This window comes from Cynocephalus volans, chromosome 2, assembly GCF_027409185.1.
Source record: "Cynocephalus volans isolate mCynVol1 chromosome 2, mCynVol1.pri, whole genome shotgun sequence".
NCBI classification, from domain to species: Eukaryota; Metazoa; Chordata; class Mammalia; order Dermoptera; family Cynocephalidae; genus Cynocephalus; species Cynocephalus volans.
The window spans coordinates 225,458,683-225,474,459 of NC_084461.1; the positions used below are offsets into that span (position 1 = coordinate 225,458,683).

General features: G+C 50.7%; 1 protein-coding gene across 1 annotated transcript in view; it reads right to left on the reverse strand.

Annotated features, from left to right (window-relative positions):
* WDFY4 (WDFY family member 4) overlaps nt 1–15,777 on the reverse strand; it is a 265,260-nt gene that overhangs the window by 187,907 nt on the left and 61,576 nt on the right. The window contains exons 13-18 of the mRNA XM_063086948.1: nt 6,062–6,276; nt 4,982–5,076; nt 4,024–4,261; nt 3,526–3,602; nt 2,678–2,899; nt 1,402–1,580 (exon numbers count right to left, since the gene is read on the reverse strand). Coding sequence (XP_062943018.1) covers nt 1,402–1,580; nt 2,678–2,899; nt 3,526–3,602; nt 4,024–4,261; nt 4,982–5,076; nt 6,062–6,276 — 1,026 coding nt within the window. The remainder of the gene's footprint in view (nt 1–1,401; nt 1,581–2,677; nt 2,900–3,525; nt 3,603–4,023; nt 4,262–4,981; nt 5,077–6,061; nt 6,277–15,777) is intronic.

A 15,777-nucleotide genomic window follows, 5' to 3' on the forward strand; every position in this document is an offset into this window, starting at 1 on the left:
ATGTACATGCCTGGAGATCTTTGGCTGGTAGGCATTATCCACTTCTAGCATGTAAAACACTACCTAACACATAGTACGTGCTTAATAAATATTTAATGAGGAAAGGAAGGGATAAAGGGAGGGAGGGAGTCACGTAGGGAGAGAGGGAGAAAGGATTGACTAGTACTGCTAATGACTGGACAAAAGGTTAACTTTATGTTTTGGAGGACCTGTTTTTCTTACGCTCCTACCAAAAACTTTCTGTTTACCACTGCCTTTTTTGATAAGAGAATGTGTCAGAAGATAGTGCCAAATTCATCTTTAGGTGTTACATAGAATTTAGGTTGTTCTAGCCTAATGGCCTCAACCTGGAACAATTTTGCTCCCGGGGGACATTTGGCAATTCTGGAAACATTTTTGGAGGTCACAGTGGGGCAAGGGGAAATGCTGCAGCATCTAGGAGCCCAGGGATGCTGCTAAACACCCTAATATGCACAGAATAGGTCCCACAACAAAGAGCTATTAGGCCCCAAACGTCAATGTTGCCCAAATTGAGAAACCCTGTAGATCTAAGGTTCTCCATTATAGCTGCATATAGAATCACCAGGGAAATCTTGAAAATATCACTAAATTATAAAATTACCTGACCCACAAAGATTCTGATGTAACTGATCTGGGGTGCATCCTGCGCGAGAGAACTTTAGAAAGCCTTTCCAGGTGATTCTAGAATGCAGCCCAGGCCAAGACGCTGTCTCTGAAACCTGGGTGGAAATCCAGCTGTACTGCACCTGCCCTCTGTGGTCTCCCAGGCCCTCCCCTCTCTGGCTTCCTTGGAGACCTGTGGCAGTGGCTGCTGGAGCATGCCTGCCAGCTCCTCCTCTCCCTTATACCCCAGGCAGCTCTGAATACAGTGAAGAGAAGCTTCTTCCAGCTCCGTGTTCACGTTCTGTTACCTTCCCCCTTGTTCTTGCTCTAGATAAGGCAAGACATGTTGGTGTCTTTGCAAGGTCTGGTGCCTTGTTCCTAAGCATGGTGCACAGACCAGCCATGCTGGCTTCACCTGGGGGCTTCTTGGAAAAATTGAGCCTTTGGCCCTACGCAGACCTCCCTGGAAAACTTACACCTTAAAATGTGAGAAGCTTTGCTTTGTTCATTCTGGAGATTTATACCTTTTTATGACTATTCTTATAGGTCTGGACTCATGTTCTGCCTTCTGCCCTAGTTGAGTGACCTGCAGTCCATTTTCTAAAAATGTTCTTTATATGCCTGAGCTCAGCCAAGTACCCTAGACAGCAAAGGGGATTTCATTAGATAACAACCCACTGACAAAAGAAAACATAGAAGTGAGCCGAGGCCACCACAGGGTTGTATGGCCAGGAGGCATGGTCATGGGTCAAATGCAACTCAGAGGAACCACCTTACCTTGGCTGAGCCAATGATCTGTCCATCCAAATACGTGGAGACGGTGCAATTCCTTTTCATTTCCTTGGTGACAACCACAGCCAAGTGGTGCCACTGACCACAAGCTAGTAGGTGGCCACACCTGACCTGAAGCTGGCGTCCTGCAGAAGGCTCAGAGTCATCCTCAGGTTCCATGACATCTGGAAGAGAGCAGCTGCTGAACCTCATAGGAGTTATCATGCAGCAGCGACCCAGAAGTGGGCTTAGAGGGAGGCCCCAGGTTGACCACCCTGGGCCCTATACCTGTGGAGACCTTCCTCTCATAAAAAACGACAGCAGCAGCTACCATTCCTTGAGCTCTTACTCTGTGCCAGACACTGTCTTAAGCACTTTTACAAATGCCAACTCATTTAAATTTCACAGCAACCCCATGAGGCAGGTGGTGGCATAATTCCTATGGGACCGTCTTGAGGCACAAAGAGGTTATGTAACTTGCCCAAGGTCGTGCAGCCAGGATTCAAAGCAGGAGTCAGGCTCCAGGGTCTACCCCAAACTAGACTACCCCCACAGTCACAGTGATGCCATTTGCAGGCCACGTGCTGATGAGGGGCAGAGACAGTCGGGCTGCATGCCAAGGACGTCAGCCATCTTCTGGGACTTCCAGGAGCTTCACTAGGAAGCGGTGACACTCTCAGTACACACAAGAGGAACAGGTGGCCAGGATAGGCTGGGCTAGCCCATCTCAGACAGGTGAGCTTGGAGAACAAGGCTGAGTTCTGAAGGACAGAACCAGGCCACCAGCACTACTGAAGGAGGGTCAGGCTCTTGGGTACCAGGGCCACCAGCCTGCCATACCCTCTGGACCTGGGCTTGTGCTTGTGGGTCTGTCTGAGGCTGCTTCAGCTCCGGCTAAGTGGAGTGTATTCTTTACACACCTTGCTCAGGACATGATGCAGCCTGTGTCCCAGTGAGGCAAAGCCCCTAGTCCCCTTGTGATCACTCCACCAGAGCAGAGTTTCTGGAAAGCCACTGAGCATAATCCCTGAAGCCACGCCAAGGGCTGGGGGCTCATATCTGCTTGACAATTATAACCCCACAGCTCAGGTGACAGTGGCACACAAGAAATAGTTCAGACCTTTCTCCAGGGGTGGAACCCAGGGGAGCAATTTCAAAAGACACGGAGAAATGGGGGAGGGGGGGTGTCACAGGTCTCTAACTGTGCCTGTGCCACAAGCTTCCAGCTTACCCCCTCTTCCTCCGAGGGGGTAGGAACTGGCCTTGGATTGCAGCACCTTACCTAGGGGCTGAAACGCTTTCTCTTCTGTAGATACGACCAAGGAGAGGTCGTCCAGGCAGAGGCTGACGGAGAAGCAGACAAAGGGCTGCTCAGTTCTGGCCAGGTGGCGCACCAGGGTCAGGAAGTGAAGCGGGTGGCCCTCCGTGGCAGCGCCATGCCGGCTGACCAGGAACCAGCAGGAGAATGTCAGTCCCCCAGGGGGAGGGAAGGCTCTGGCAGCGCCTGGAGCAGGACACAAGCACACCTGAGACTCGCTCCTCCAAGGAAGCACGCTCCGACCGGCTCAGGTAGCACCTGCCGTGTGCGAGCCTGTGCCTTGCCTAACTCACCAATTCTCTCCTCCCTATCATTCCACACTCTACCAAGGGATGGAGAGATTGTCACTACCCCTGAGATCTGTCACCATTTGGACCCTGGCCAACTGATAAAGCCAAGCAGTGTGGCTTGGGTGGGGACATGCTGCACTCAGGGGATGCCCCGGGCCCTCTCATCCCATGACAGCATCAGCCAGTCAGGACCACTGTCAGCACTGAACAAGGGGGCTGTGTTGGCAGACGCGTTGCAACACACACACTGAAAGAGGTTTATCCCGCACTGGTGGGCTATGCAGACCCACCGTCAGTGCGAACCAAGTGCCTACTGTATGCAGAGCCATGGGCTGGCTGTTGGGAGGCACAATGACCTGGACGGCTTGCTCTGCAAGAACCATGAGTAACTTTAGAAGATGAAGGACAATCATCTGCACACACTCAGGACCTTCAAGTGTCAGGTGGAAATCTGCAATCAGTGCTACCTGAGGACTTATTCTTGGGGCAGATGGGGAGCTTAACCACCTGGGAAACACCTACCTGTCCCAATCCCTCCAGAGACAGAGTACTCGGTGCTGCTTCCCATAACGGTAGACAGGGTTGGAATAAACAAGCAGCTGGAAACAGGAAAGTGTCTCAGATCACTGGACTGCATGCCACCCTCTCGCATCGATGCAGCTAGTCTGGGCCATGACACGTCCTCCCTCTGTCCTACTACAGGGCTGCAGGGGCCCCACCCCCTCTTAAATCACAAGGCCCTAAGGACAAACAGCAGCTAGTGCTGATGGGGTGCACTACGGGGAGAGTCTGCGTTGGAGGCAGGACAGGAAAGGAGGGCATTCCAGAATGCAGCCACACCAGCATAAAGAGGATGCTGCCCTCCGTGGCAGGGGCACTGCCCCTGGGAAGCCACTGAGTGGGCGGGTGCACACGACCCAGACATTTTCCTCTGCGGAGTGGTGAGTGCTGATGGGAACTACAATTTTCTAATCAATATTTAAAATATATGTATTTCAAATATATGAAAGCTTGCTATACCCATAGCCTTCCACAGACATGTCAAATTCCACGAATGACGGAGCCAGGGCCGCCTTCTGAGGCTGCGGGTTGCGCGGGGAGGTCATGGAGATGAGGCTGAGCACCGTCTGAAGGGCCGTGGTGGGATCCTGGGACGCCTCCGAGGGCCTGAGGGCCTGGGCGACTCCCGGGCATGGGTTGGCATCTGGGGCAGCTCCCAAGGGTCCCTCAGCTGAGCCTGGTGCTGCAGTCTGTGGCCCTAAGGCACAAACAAGAGAAACGTGTCTGCTCAAAGCATTTCCACCCTCTTCTGACAATAGCCCTGATGTACCTGCCACCATCCCAGCTCACCAGGCACTACCTAACCACCAGCAAGGGTGGCTCCCTAGGACCCCGTCTGGGCCTCTGCTGGATTTTTGATAACAAGCAACTATGGCAAGAACCTGCTGCTTCTAGAAACTTCCTTCCATTCCAGCACGCTCCCCCTTTCCAACACAGCCTTCTCTGCTGCTGCCTCTGAAGTTCTGTGCTGGGGCTCCGTCCCGCCAGCCTCTACGCCCTCCTTCACAGCAGCCTCTCCTGGAAAGCTCTCAGCTCCACCTTGGGCTGCCAGTCCCAAGCCTGAGTCTCCATCCTTGTTTCTCAACTCGGCCTTCTTCTTACCTGAATGTCCTCCATGATGTAATGCTCGAGGAGCTGGTTCCCTGGACCAGCATCCTCCCAGGTACCAGGCCTGACACTGGACATCACCTGAAGCTTTGGCCTCCTGAACCCCCAACTCACCCCTTCTCCCTCCACGTTTGGTCTTTCTCCAGGGACACTGATCTCTGTGCTTCTCCCATTTGCCCCAGTGAGCAGCAGGCACAACCGTTTCTTAAAATCAGTCTGCGTCCCCAGCTGCTGCAAATGATCCCTCTCCAGGAACGCACATTCCCTTTCAATTCCCATTGACGTGTCCCGTTCTTTCCTCTGTCCTTACCTGAGCACCCAGGGTTGCCTCCGTGCACACGAGATGAATTGAGGATTTTTGTGGCAGCCGACAGAGGTGGGGGAATTCCAAGACCGAGGAACTGTCTGAATATAATACATGAGAAAACCAAATGAAGACATCCTACAGGCAGAGGTTTTCTCCAGCTTCATCTCGACCACCATCCTGGATGCCCAGTGCTCCCTGACCCTATCCCCACCCCTCACCGTGCAGAGACAGGGCTCCCTGACCTGTCACCTAGACCAGAGAGCTGGCAAGCTTATGAGGCTGGAGCCAGACCTTGTGTGGTGCGTTCTTACTAAGTTTCTGAAGGAGTTTACTGCACAGCACTGTAAGCATGGAGGCCTTGTCCAGCACCCCCATGCCCAGGGGTTGAAAGAGGCTGGCCTGGCCGCTGGGTCCCCTGCCCACTGGATGGAGGGCTTGTCTTCTGTGCCCACTGCACCTGCTCCTGTAAGTGGCGGGGGCAGGGAGTGCAAGTGTGTGGCCCCTTGGCACCAGTCTCCTTGTACTGCGCCAAGGTGGTAGGAGACCCCTGACCGCCATCCTGCAGCCTTTCTGTCCTCTGCCTCCTTGTCTTCCACGTCACTCCCCCATGCACCTTCCCGCCCCGCTGCTGCTCTCCAGGAATGCGTCTCTGTGTCGGAGGCCCCACCACTGCCCTAGTGCCCTGCAGTCTGTCCTCTCAGCACTGCCAGGCCCTTTCACTCCACCCCTCAATGCATAGTCTGCCATGGCCCGGGTGCCCTCCTCTCCATGTCTAGTGAACTGCACAGGGCTCAGGCCCAGCTCTGTCTTTGTTTCCCTGAAGCCCCCTCCACAGACCATCTGCACCATGGTACAGGGGCTATGTTGGCTTTGTGGGCATGGGCAAGGCCTGGCACAGACCCAAGGCTCATCTGTGGACTTCCAGAATTGAGTGCTGGGACGGGGCCATGCCCTGCAGAGGGGAAGGAAGGAGGCGTCAGGACGCCCATCCCTGCAGACTCCCTACTACCCACCATACAACCCTTACCCTGCAACAGGCATGGCTGCCCAGCCTGGGGACATTTAATATGCAGCATGTGGTACCTTAACAGGTCGGGTTCGATGGCTTGGGAAGCAAGCTTTTCAAAAATCCTGATGAGGCTTGAGTGCAAGGGGCTGCAGCCGGTGGCCAGGGCCCTGTGGCAGGAGCTCATGAGGGCCCTGAGCATCCCCGCCTCACACATGAGCTGGCGGTTCTTCTCTGATTTCACCAGGGACTGGATGTGACTGGCCAGGGAGCACTGGATCTCCTGGGAAAGCTAAGAGGTAATCAAAGAAAGCCATCAGCCCCTGAGGGCAGAATATCTTGTGGGCAGCTCTGATGGGCTCCCAACTAGGCCTGGGATTGGTTGTGAGACAAGGAGACTGCGCTCTATAGCCCCGCTGCTGTAACCCTGTCTGTTGTGGGTGTCCTGCAATGGGCCCTCCCCGCTGCAAGTGCAGGGGGGGACATCAGCTGCCCAGGGCCGATGGCTTGAAAAGAGGCCGCACAACGAATATGGGAGACTGGGTCTGCCCTCTAGACATTGTATTGGGTCCGCATGATGTTTATGCAGCTTCTGAGTTAACCATCAGAAGTCTGGAAAGTCTGAAGATTTCACATAGAAATCCACACGTGTGGCTTCCCTTAAAAGATGGGGCGATCTGGTCATGCAAGCTTGCAGCCATGTGTAGAGAAGCAGTTGGCGCTGGGCAGCGCTGTGCCCTCCAGAGGTACCACGACCACCCTTGCCCCCGGGTCAGCTTCCCTCACTGGACAGTTCCTGCATTTGAGTTGGCACTTCCTGGAATAAAAGGTGGACACCACCAGGAGCACGAGCCTAAAAGAAGCACCACACACACGTGCGCACGCACGCACACACACGCGCACACACACATGCACGCACACACATGCACACGCACGCATGCACATGCACGCACACACATGCACACGCACGCACACGCACACACACGTGCGCACGCGCACACACATGCACGCACACACACGCACACACGCACACACACCCGCACACACAGACTGCTGGCTGTGGCAGGTGCAGTCCTCACTGTGCACATGGACAGCCACACTCCAGGTGCGTAGGCAGCTGAAGTCGTGGCTCCAGTGAGACTTACCGAAGCCCCTCTCACCCCCCACGTGTCATCTCCCGCCTCCCACCCTCATCCTCCTTCACTGTCTCTTGGTCCTGAGCACATTCTGCAACACGGACGGCTGTGCTCTTATTGTAGCCTCTACTAGGTTTCAAATACTTCACTCTCTTTATGTCCCTTGAAGCACAGAGCACAGAGTGGGCTCAGTAAATATTTGAGCCAAATATAGTACATTGTTTTTGTGATCTTCCTTTCTTCATAAAAGAATAAAGCCCTGGAATTCCCAGCCCTCCACAAATACATGAAGGGTTTGGCATAGCAGAGGGTTGGAGGGGGGGGGTGTTTTCTTTACAAAAACTCTTAAGACTGTCCACATTCTCTTTTATTATCATATATGATGTTGTCTGAAGGGAGAGGGATGCCGGTTAAACCTTAGTGGGACTTTGCCTGTTACAGTGGCTGCTATCGGTACCCCACTCAGACCTCCTTCTCCAGGTGAGTGCTGTACCCTTCATAGCTGTGCTTTCTCTGGAGGACTTCCCTCTGCTATGTGGTGTCTGCACAGCCAGCCTCAGCTGGTAGAGGGACATGCGTAGCACAACAGGGACAAGAAACCACAAGTGGAAATGCCAAAACTAGTTTGCATTAAGCAATTCCAGTCCCATCACTTTCACTGTCCCATGGGAAATACACCCAAATTCCTCAGCTCCCTTCCCCAGATCCTTCTTCTGCTGCTCTGTGTCCTTCCCGCATCCACCCGAACCTGTGCCTCTACCTTCCCTCTCCCCTGTCCCTAAGACAGAAGAGGAGCGTTCACCCTCTTGCCTTAAACATGCCCTCTCCAAAAATTTGGATTATTTTATTCGGTAACTGCACTCTTTTAATTTGAGGTGAGAGTTGGGGAGACAGTCTGCATGAAGCAAGATGCAAAAATAACATCACAATGTATTATTTATAAGAATTTAAAAGAAATATCTACAATCTCCAGTTTTCATTACAAACACTTCACTTATTGCTTTGGCGACTTTTGGTTTGTTTTTGCTTTTCTTTTCTTTTCTTTTCTTTCTTTCTTTTTTTTTTCACCAGAGCAGAAATACTTAAAATCTAAATATGCAAAAACAAAAAAGTTTTCAAAAGGGAGAAATGCTGATCTTGTCTAATGATGCCACAAGTTTACTCCAAACTTGCTCAATACCCCATAATGGAGCAGGGAAAATTGATCGTCCTCATTATCACTGCGGCTCTGTCAATACCAATATTGCCTTGTTTTGAATAAAATGTGCTGCTTTTTTCAATGTTGGTTCCAGGAAAATGGTGTTTTAGTGAAAATATGAGCAGTAGCAGGAAACCAGTCTGGTTTCTCCCCCTGCAAATGGATTGATTTTCCTAACGCACATTACTTCCAACGCAGGAAAAGGGACGGTAGTTCAATCAGGACCCAGCAGTAAGAGTGTGGGGTCACCAGGCTGGCCAGCAGGCAGGACCTGCAAGGCAAATTATCACAGAGTGATCTGCGGGGCAGTCTTCAGGAGTTTTCTGTTTTCTCCACTTAACACTAGAGCCTTCAAGTCCAGCCTCGTCCAGCTGTGGAAATTGATTCTTATTTATCTCTTTCTCTCCCCTACTTTCTTTCCTGGTCCAGATTAATATGGTCTGGAGGGCCAGGTCCCAGGGGGTGGGTCCCTCCAAGAAGGCTGGGGTGGCGGATACATCAGTCCATGATGTATGTGTCCTCCGGACATTAGCCACACCATCCTGGTGTAAATGTAAAAACCATCGGACGCCCAGTATCTGCTTCCCCCAGACACTCTGCAAGAACTAGGAACTTCAATGAGCTACTCAAATTTGGATTAGTTGCTTGCTCCAGTTTGGTTGAAGTGTTCTTTAGGAGGTGATTTTGGAAGAGAGATGACAGACTCTAAGTGACCTCAGCTCCTTATCAAAGGCTGTAAATGGGATGCCAGGGATAGCAGGGCCCACAGGTGTGCTCTACCTGACGAGTTGTTGTGTTTTCTACGATTGCTTACTTAGAATCCGTTCTCCCTTTAGATGGGCGTGAACTTTCCACTTTGCTGCAATCCCACCGACCTGATATGCTGCTTTGAATATCCGTGTGGCCTTACAGGCTTGGGAGTTTGTGAGCTTGATCTAGGTGTGAGAGAGCCCAACTCCCATCGCATCAGCAGGATCCACGTCTGAAGGGCACGGCTTCCTTGATGCACGCGGACAGATTTGTAATGTGACCGAGATGTGTGTGGATGGGCGGGTGCCTGCTCCAAATCGTCTGCTTCTTTTACAAATCACATACATACATGGCCAATGCTTGTTGTTACAGAGGCCTAGGATATCATATTTATAAAGTATTTTCTTCTTTGCAATTTTGCTTCCCATTCTCACCTTGTGTACACCCCGTAGTACAGCCATACTGACGTTCTCACCCTTTGATGAATACTCCACTGACGCTCAAAGTCGGGAATGTCCTTTCCAAACCCATCCCTTTGTTCAGCTCCTGCTTATTACTCAAGAGACAAATCACATGTCCTCTCATCCAAGTAACCTTTTCTGAGTTTCTCAGCCAGCACTGTCCATGCTACAATCCGAGTAAATACCGCACTGTGACTGGTTCTCTCTCTCTCTGTCTGTCGGTCTCCTCCTCCCCAACCCTCCCATGCTGTGAGCTGCTGCTGGAGACAATGACTCTTTCCTTCATTTCTCTGGCATCTGTCTCCACCGCAATCACTGGTGCTGATGCAGGATATTTGAGGACGTGGGGGTGCACCTAACCTAGAGGCCCACACCGTGGTCAGAAAAAGTTCTGTGCCAATGACATGTTGAAGGACAGTGAAGAGAGAGCCAGGCCAGCAGGAAAGTGTCTGTTCTGAGAAAGGAAAGAGCACATGCAAAGGCTAGGGTGGGAGTGAGCACAGCCTTCAGGGAAAAGCTGGGGGTCACGGAGCAGAGACACAACATTTGAGCTCTTGGGTGCCGGTGCCATGTAGACAGGCTCGTTCTTCTACCTGCCAAATCCTCCCCCACCCCAGCTCACACGTCAATCCAAGACTGTGCACAGAGTCTGAACTCTCAGAGCACAGATCCTGGGGGCTGGGAAGCCTGGTGACCCAGCACTAACCTTGTACTTGAGAGCTCCTTAGAGACCCACCCACTTCTGGTACTGCTGATCTGAGAAGCTCCTGAGTCTGAACCAGCTTCTACCAGATCATAGGCTTACCCTTTGACTTTTGTACCCATTCCAAGCTCCAGTCCCAGGCCTGGCCTGATCCAAATCAATATCCCAACACCACTCTAGGCCCTGAACCGCAGCTTGGGAGTGAGGGCTCTGCTGCCTCAGTAGGTCTCACTCTGCAGATAGCCTGCCTGCAGGGTGCATCACAGCCTGGTCCTGACTTCCTGGGGTCCTGTGAGTGGACACGGCTATGTCCAGGCTCACAGCCTGACCATCCAGGTAGACTGCAGCTGTCAGCTGGGCTCACCCACCCCCAAAAGTGGAATTCACCATACAGTGTCCTCACTCCACTTGGGGCCATGACTGACCTTGCCCTAAAACCAATAGGACTCTCACACACGCTCTTTTTTCCTTCGCACCAGTGTAAGTGTGCATTCAGACATGGGCGCAGAATGGTGATCTCTGCAGAATTTTGGCTCTGTGGATTCTGACCCATTGCTGAGGCTGGTAGAGGCCCTTCCTCTCCCTACTCTGTCCTTCAGCAGTTAACTCCTTCCTACAGCTCTATACTGGCTGCAGTCTGGGTGCCACTCAGGTCACTGCTAAAGTGAAGAACTAGCAGAAGAAAGGGTCAGTCTTCTGATTCCTAAGTAGATATTAACATATAATTCAATATCAACTTTCTGTTATTAAATTATCAATAGTATAATGTCAGTTGAAAATATACCTAAATTGTATTACCTTCCATTTAATACTTCCAAAATATTATATACCATGATCCAGACTCCTAGAAACATGAACTCTCAAAGCTGGAAGGGAAGGGTGGGGCGTATGGTGAGGCCAGCATCCGAGGGCAGGTACTGTACGAAGGACCTTACAACATGCTCTCTGCTCCTCTTCTCAGCAGGAAAATACTATTAGGCCTGTTTTGCGCATGAGGATGCTGAGACTTGAAAAGGTTACATCAGCCTCCTAAGATCATATAGCTAACAAGTGGCAGAACTGCCACCCAACCCAGGTCTCACTCCAAAGCCTATGATTTTGCATTGCACCATAGGCTCACTACAAAGAAGGGAATTTAGCACGGCATAAGGGTCAGAAACTGATGGTCTAGAGAAGCATTTCATTTGGTGGGCACAGTTTGGTTCTGCTTCTGTTTTATTCCCTCTTAGTTAAGTGTGAGTGCCGTTAGACAGGGCAAGCATTCTCCCTTTGGCCACAGGCCTCACCACTCCCTACTGCTCACACCTGGCTTCATTTATGCATTTCCTTTACCTCTCTGGCCCCAAGACACTGAGTCTGCAACCCCTGTGGTCTAAGCCAAATGTGAGTAGTTGAAATTGCGGTGCAGAGAAAGAAAGTGGCCTACATAAGTCATGTCAGTAATGATGGCAGAAGGGACTAGAAGCTGTCGGCTGGTAATTGAACATCCTATCGAACTTTAACTTCTACCCCATCTACGTCCTCTTCATTTCCAGGCAACATCACGTCTGCTGGCTCTATTTAAGAGGCCGCCCTGAGAAGTCACCTTGATTTTAATTAGAATCTGACATTTTCCACTCAGGAATGATAGAAATATTTTGTGGGTAGGGCTCAGTAAGAAAGAGCACAGAAAACATAGAAATTCAACGTATTTGCAAAGTCTCCCGTATTGAAACTTAAAGCAAGAATCCTGCTTTACCAATTTCCTTTTTGAAGGAAATGGGTCTCTTTTCAAATAGCCTGCCCTTATGCAATGCGACCCAGGGCTATTAATGCTGTCAATATTTTAGTTATTCGAAACCTATCTGATTAGTTCAATGTGTTTGAAATACAGGCTAATTCCAGAAAATGGCATCCTTTTCCAAATTTAGGCACAAATGAGTTGATAGATACATGCAGCCCTGAACTTGATCTTCCTTCCATCCCTCAGGCTGTGCAGGAGGTTTGCATAGCAGCAGAATCTTTATAGTAGTCTTTGGGTCTCTGGAACACACCCAGCAATGACTCAAGGTGCAGAGTGACAAGGGACAATAGCCTCTCTGAGGCCCAGGTCTAACCATGTCGCTGCTTTACCACAACCTCATGGCTACCACTTATCTAGAGGAAAGGCAACTTGTCAGGGTGGCAGAAGGTCAGGACCTCACATCTGCACATACACCTGCCACTTAGCCACGATGTTAACTCTGTCACTTAATTGCTCCAAGTTTCAAATCTTTGTCTGCAAAGTGGGAATGTTGATATCTGCCTTGCAAGGTTATTACAAAGATTAAATGATAAAATGCTGGTCAAGTTTTCAGCCACTGAGAACAGTAGCCACACCATGTAGCAAGTGCTTCCCGTGCCGCTGGTGTGTTCCACTCGCCATGCTAAGCACACGTGCATTGCTCCATGTAATCCCCGCAACAATGCCACCAGGAAGACGATATTATTATCCCCATACTACACAAAGGAAGTTAAGGATCAAAGAGGTTAAACAGTTTTCCATGGCTCTGTGATTGCTAAGTGGCCCGCTGAGATTTGACCACGATCTGCTACCTTCGGAGCCTGAACTCTGCCCTCGTACAGTGGCGATGATGATGATAATGGCGGTGGATGGTAACCCCATAAAGATCAACTCTCTTGGCTCAGCATTCAAGGCCCTTCACAATGTGACTTCCATTGACCTTTCCAGCCCTACTCACTGCCTTCCTGCCCACATGGTCTACCCCAGCCCAGCTGAGCTATTCAAAGTTCCCAAACAGGCATTTCCGTGTGTGCTTCCGTCTGTGCCTGAGCATCTCTTCCCTACCCCGCCTACCTGATCTGGCATGGACATGCCTTTTCTTTAAAGCCTAACTCCAGTGTCCCCACCTATCTGTGCCTTTCCCTCCCCTATATCCCTAGGCCCTGTGGGCAAACTTGTTACAGCCATCAGGATGTCACCTTACTGCCATCCACACTCCTCAGCCTACTCACCCTCACACCCTGATTATGAGTTCCTGTGACATTTGTGTCTGAATCCCCAGAGGCACATAGTAGGGGTTTCGTAATTATTCACAGAAGCAAACGCATTACACTGATTGCTCCAGCACAGGCTGATTTCCACTTCTGCTAAATTCAATCTGGCTTCCCACCCTCGAGTTACGGGTGTCATGTGCACAAGCAAACATCTCTCTGCTAAAAATGGATTAAAGGCCACAGCCCAGAGGAAGTGGAGGGGTACTTGGCACTGAAAAGCCCACCCAGTACTGGTCAGAGTTCTAGCCTATGGCCATGTCACTACTGCAAGACTCTGTGGCTGCTGAGCGTGCTGGAAAGGGGAAGCATCTTTCTTCCCAAATAGTTATTTCTTTCTGGGGCCAACTCAGCTCCAAGAGAACTGAACTGCAGTCCATTTTTGCATTGTGCTGAGTAAAATTCCCACTCCACAGTTTTAAATACTGGTGATGATGCCAGAGGCAGAAAAACAGCTGGATTATATGTTTCCAAGAGTAGCTCGTAGTGCTAGCATTTTGGAGGGGAAAAAACACCTCCGGGTTGTGCACAAAACAAATTTGATGTGGCCACAATTGGAAATAAACCAGACAGAACACCCATAAGGTTATTTAAGTAGTGACTTCCAAGAGGACATCTGTAACTTGGAAAGCCATCAATTGCAAGCGAGCAAAAACACGTGAGTCATGTAAAGCAGTGAGTGTGAAGGTGTGTTAGGACCTGGAAAGCAGACCTCAGGGAGGTGAAGGAAACCCACTCGCATCTTTTTAGTAACACTGCCATCTACTGAAATGCCCGTGCCTCTTCCTGCAGTCAGTTTTGTTTCAGCATTTTCTCATGTGGTCTCATTTCTCACTGTTACATGGTTTCCCCTACCCCCTTTCAGAAATTAATGACTGTGATTATCCAACTTTTAATAGTTGCTGATTTGGCATCTGCAGAAAATATCTGAGAAAATGCACCACTACATTTCATTTGCATATTTGAGAGACTTTTCATAAATTACTTGTGACCTGAATAGAAAAAAAGTATCGTACCAAATGGAATTCTCATTTGCATACTCAATTTGTCCAATTATCGTCATAGGACGAGCAGAGAGTGGAAGTTCTATCCTGCACAGTGATGTGACAGCTCATGGGGTTTATCTGACCCTCAAGGTCATCCGTGGAGTTTCCATGCATGCAGGAGACAGCAGGACAGGCCCTGTCCACTCTGTGCCACTTCATCAGTCATTGTTGCTGTGGATTTTTGCAGAATGCAACTGATGAAACCACTGGCTTGGTTGCTCTAACTGCAAGTATAGTGCATCGTACAAAGTACAACTAAGGAAGCCAGACGTCCTGACAATATAGGGATTGCTCCTGGAGAGGTGCACGATGCCAAGATGCATGACCCTGCATTCCGTGAGAGCGGCTGACAGCAGGGACCCATTCATCAAACACATCTTGAGCTCTGGCCTAGGGTGAGTTTCAGATCTTCCCCTCACTGCCCCTATGACCTCAGGAAGTCACACAACTTTCTTGAGCCTCAAGCACCTGCAGAATGAGGAGCAGCTCGGGGACTTTAAAGAGCTGTTGTGAAGGCTGATGAAATCATATCCCTGGCATAGAGCTAACCCCCAATGTGTATATGTCCAGTATGTTCCAGGCGGGCCCTGTCTTGAATGCCAAGGTAAGAAGGTAAGGTCCCAGACTCTGTGCGACTCATTGGCTGGAAGTCATTTGACTTAGGGGGTCAAATGGCTTTCATTATCAGTTAGGTGCCTAAGGCAATCATGGTGGCTGGTCTTTAATGATGACCCCCCACAAGACTCTCCGTCTCCTGTACACATATGCCACCCTCACATCATATTTCTCCTCCTGTTGAGTCTGAGCTGAGCCTGTGGCTCACTTTGACGAATAGAATGCTGTGGAATCAACGCTGGCTTGTCCCATCCCCAAGCCTCCGGAAGGCCTGGCACCTTATGCTGTTGTGCCCTTGGGAGCCCTGAGCTGCTGTGGCCCTGCAGGAGAGTCCACTTGGAGGGACATGGGTAGAGACCAGATGGGGAGGGAACCAAGGAGGAGAACACAGGATCCTACCACCAGCTTGAACCACATCCCCAGATATATGACCCAGTTGATCCAGTCCAGGAGCCCCTTACCATCTGAGCCAGCCCTGCCGAGGTGCCAGCTCTGTGAGTGGAGGGGCCCTCTTGGGCAGTCCAACCCAGCTGGCATGATGTGGAGCAGGCACAAGCCATCCCTGCTGTGCCCATCTAAATTCCTGACCCACAGGTGGGTCTCCACAGCTCCCTGTCCTCTGCTCTGGGAGGTCCAGGTGGCTCCACCATGGCTTCTGTCACGCTGTGACCTGCAGAAATGTCTCCAGGGCTTCTGGTCAAGATGGCAAAATAGACAGTCCCTAGCATCACTCTCTCCCACAAATCAACCAATTTACAACTATTAAAAAGCAACGACAGCCAAGCTGGGGCTGCTAGAGCTCAGGGGAGGAGGAGGAGAGACCTACAGAGTGCATGAAGGCAGGAGAAGCC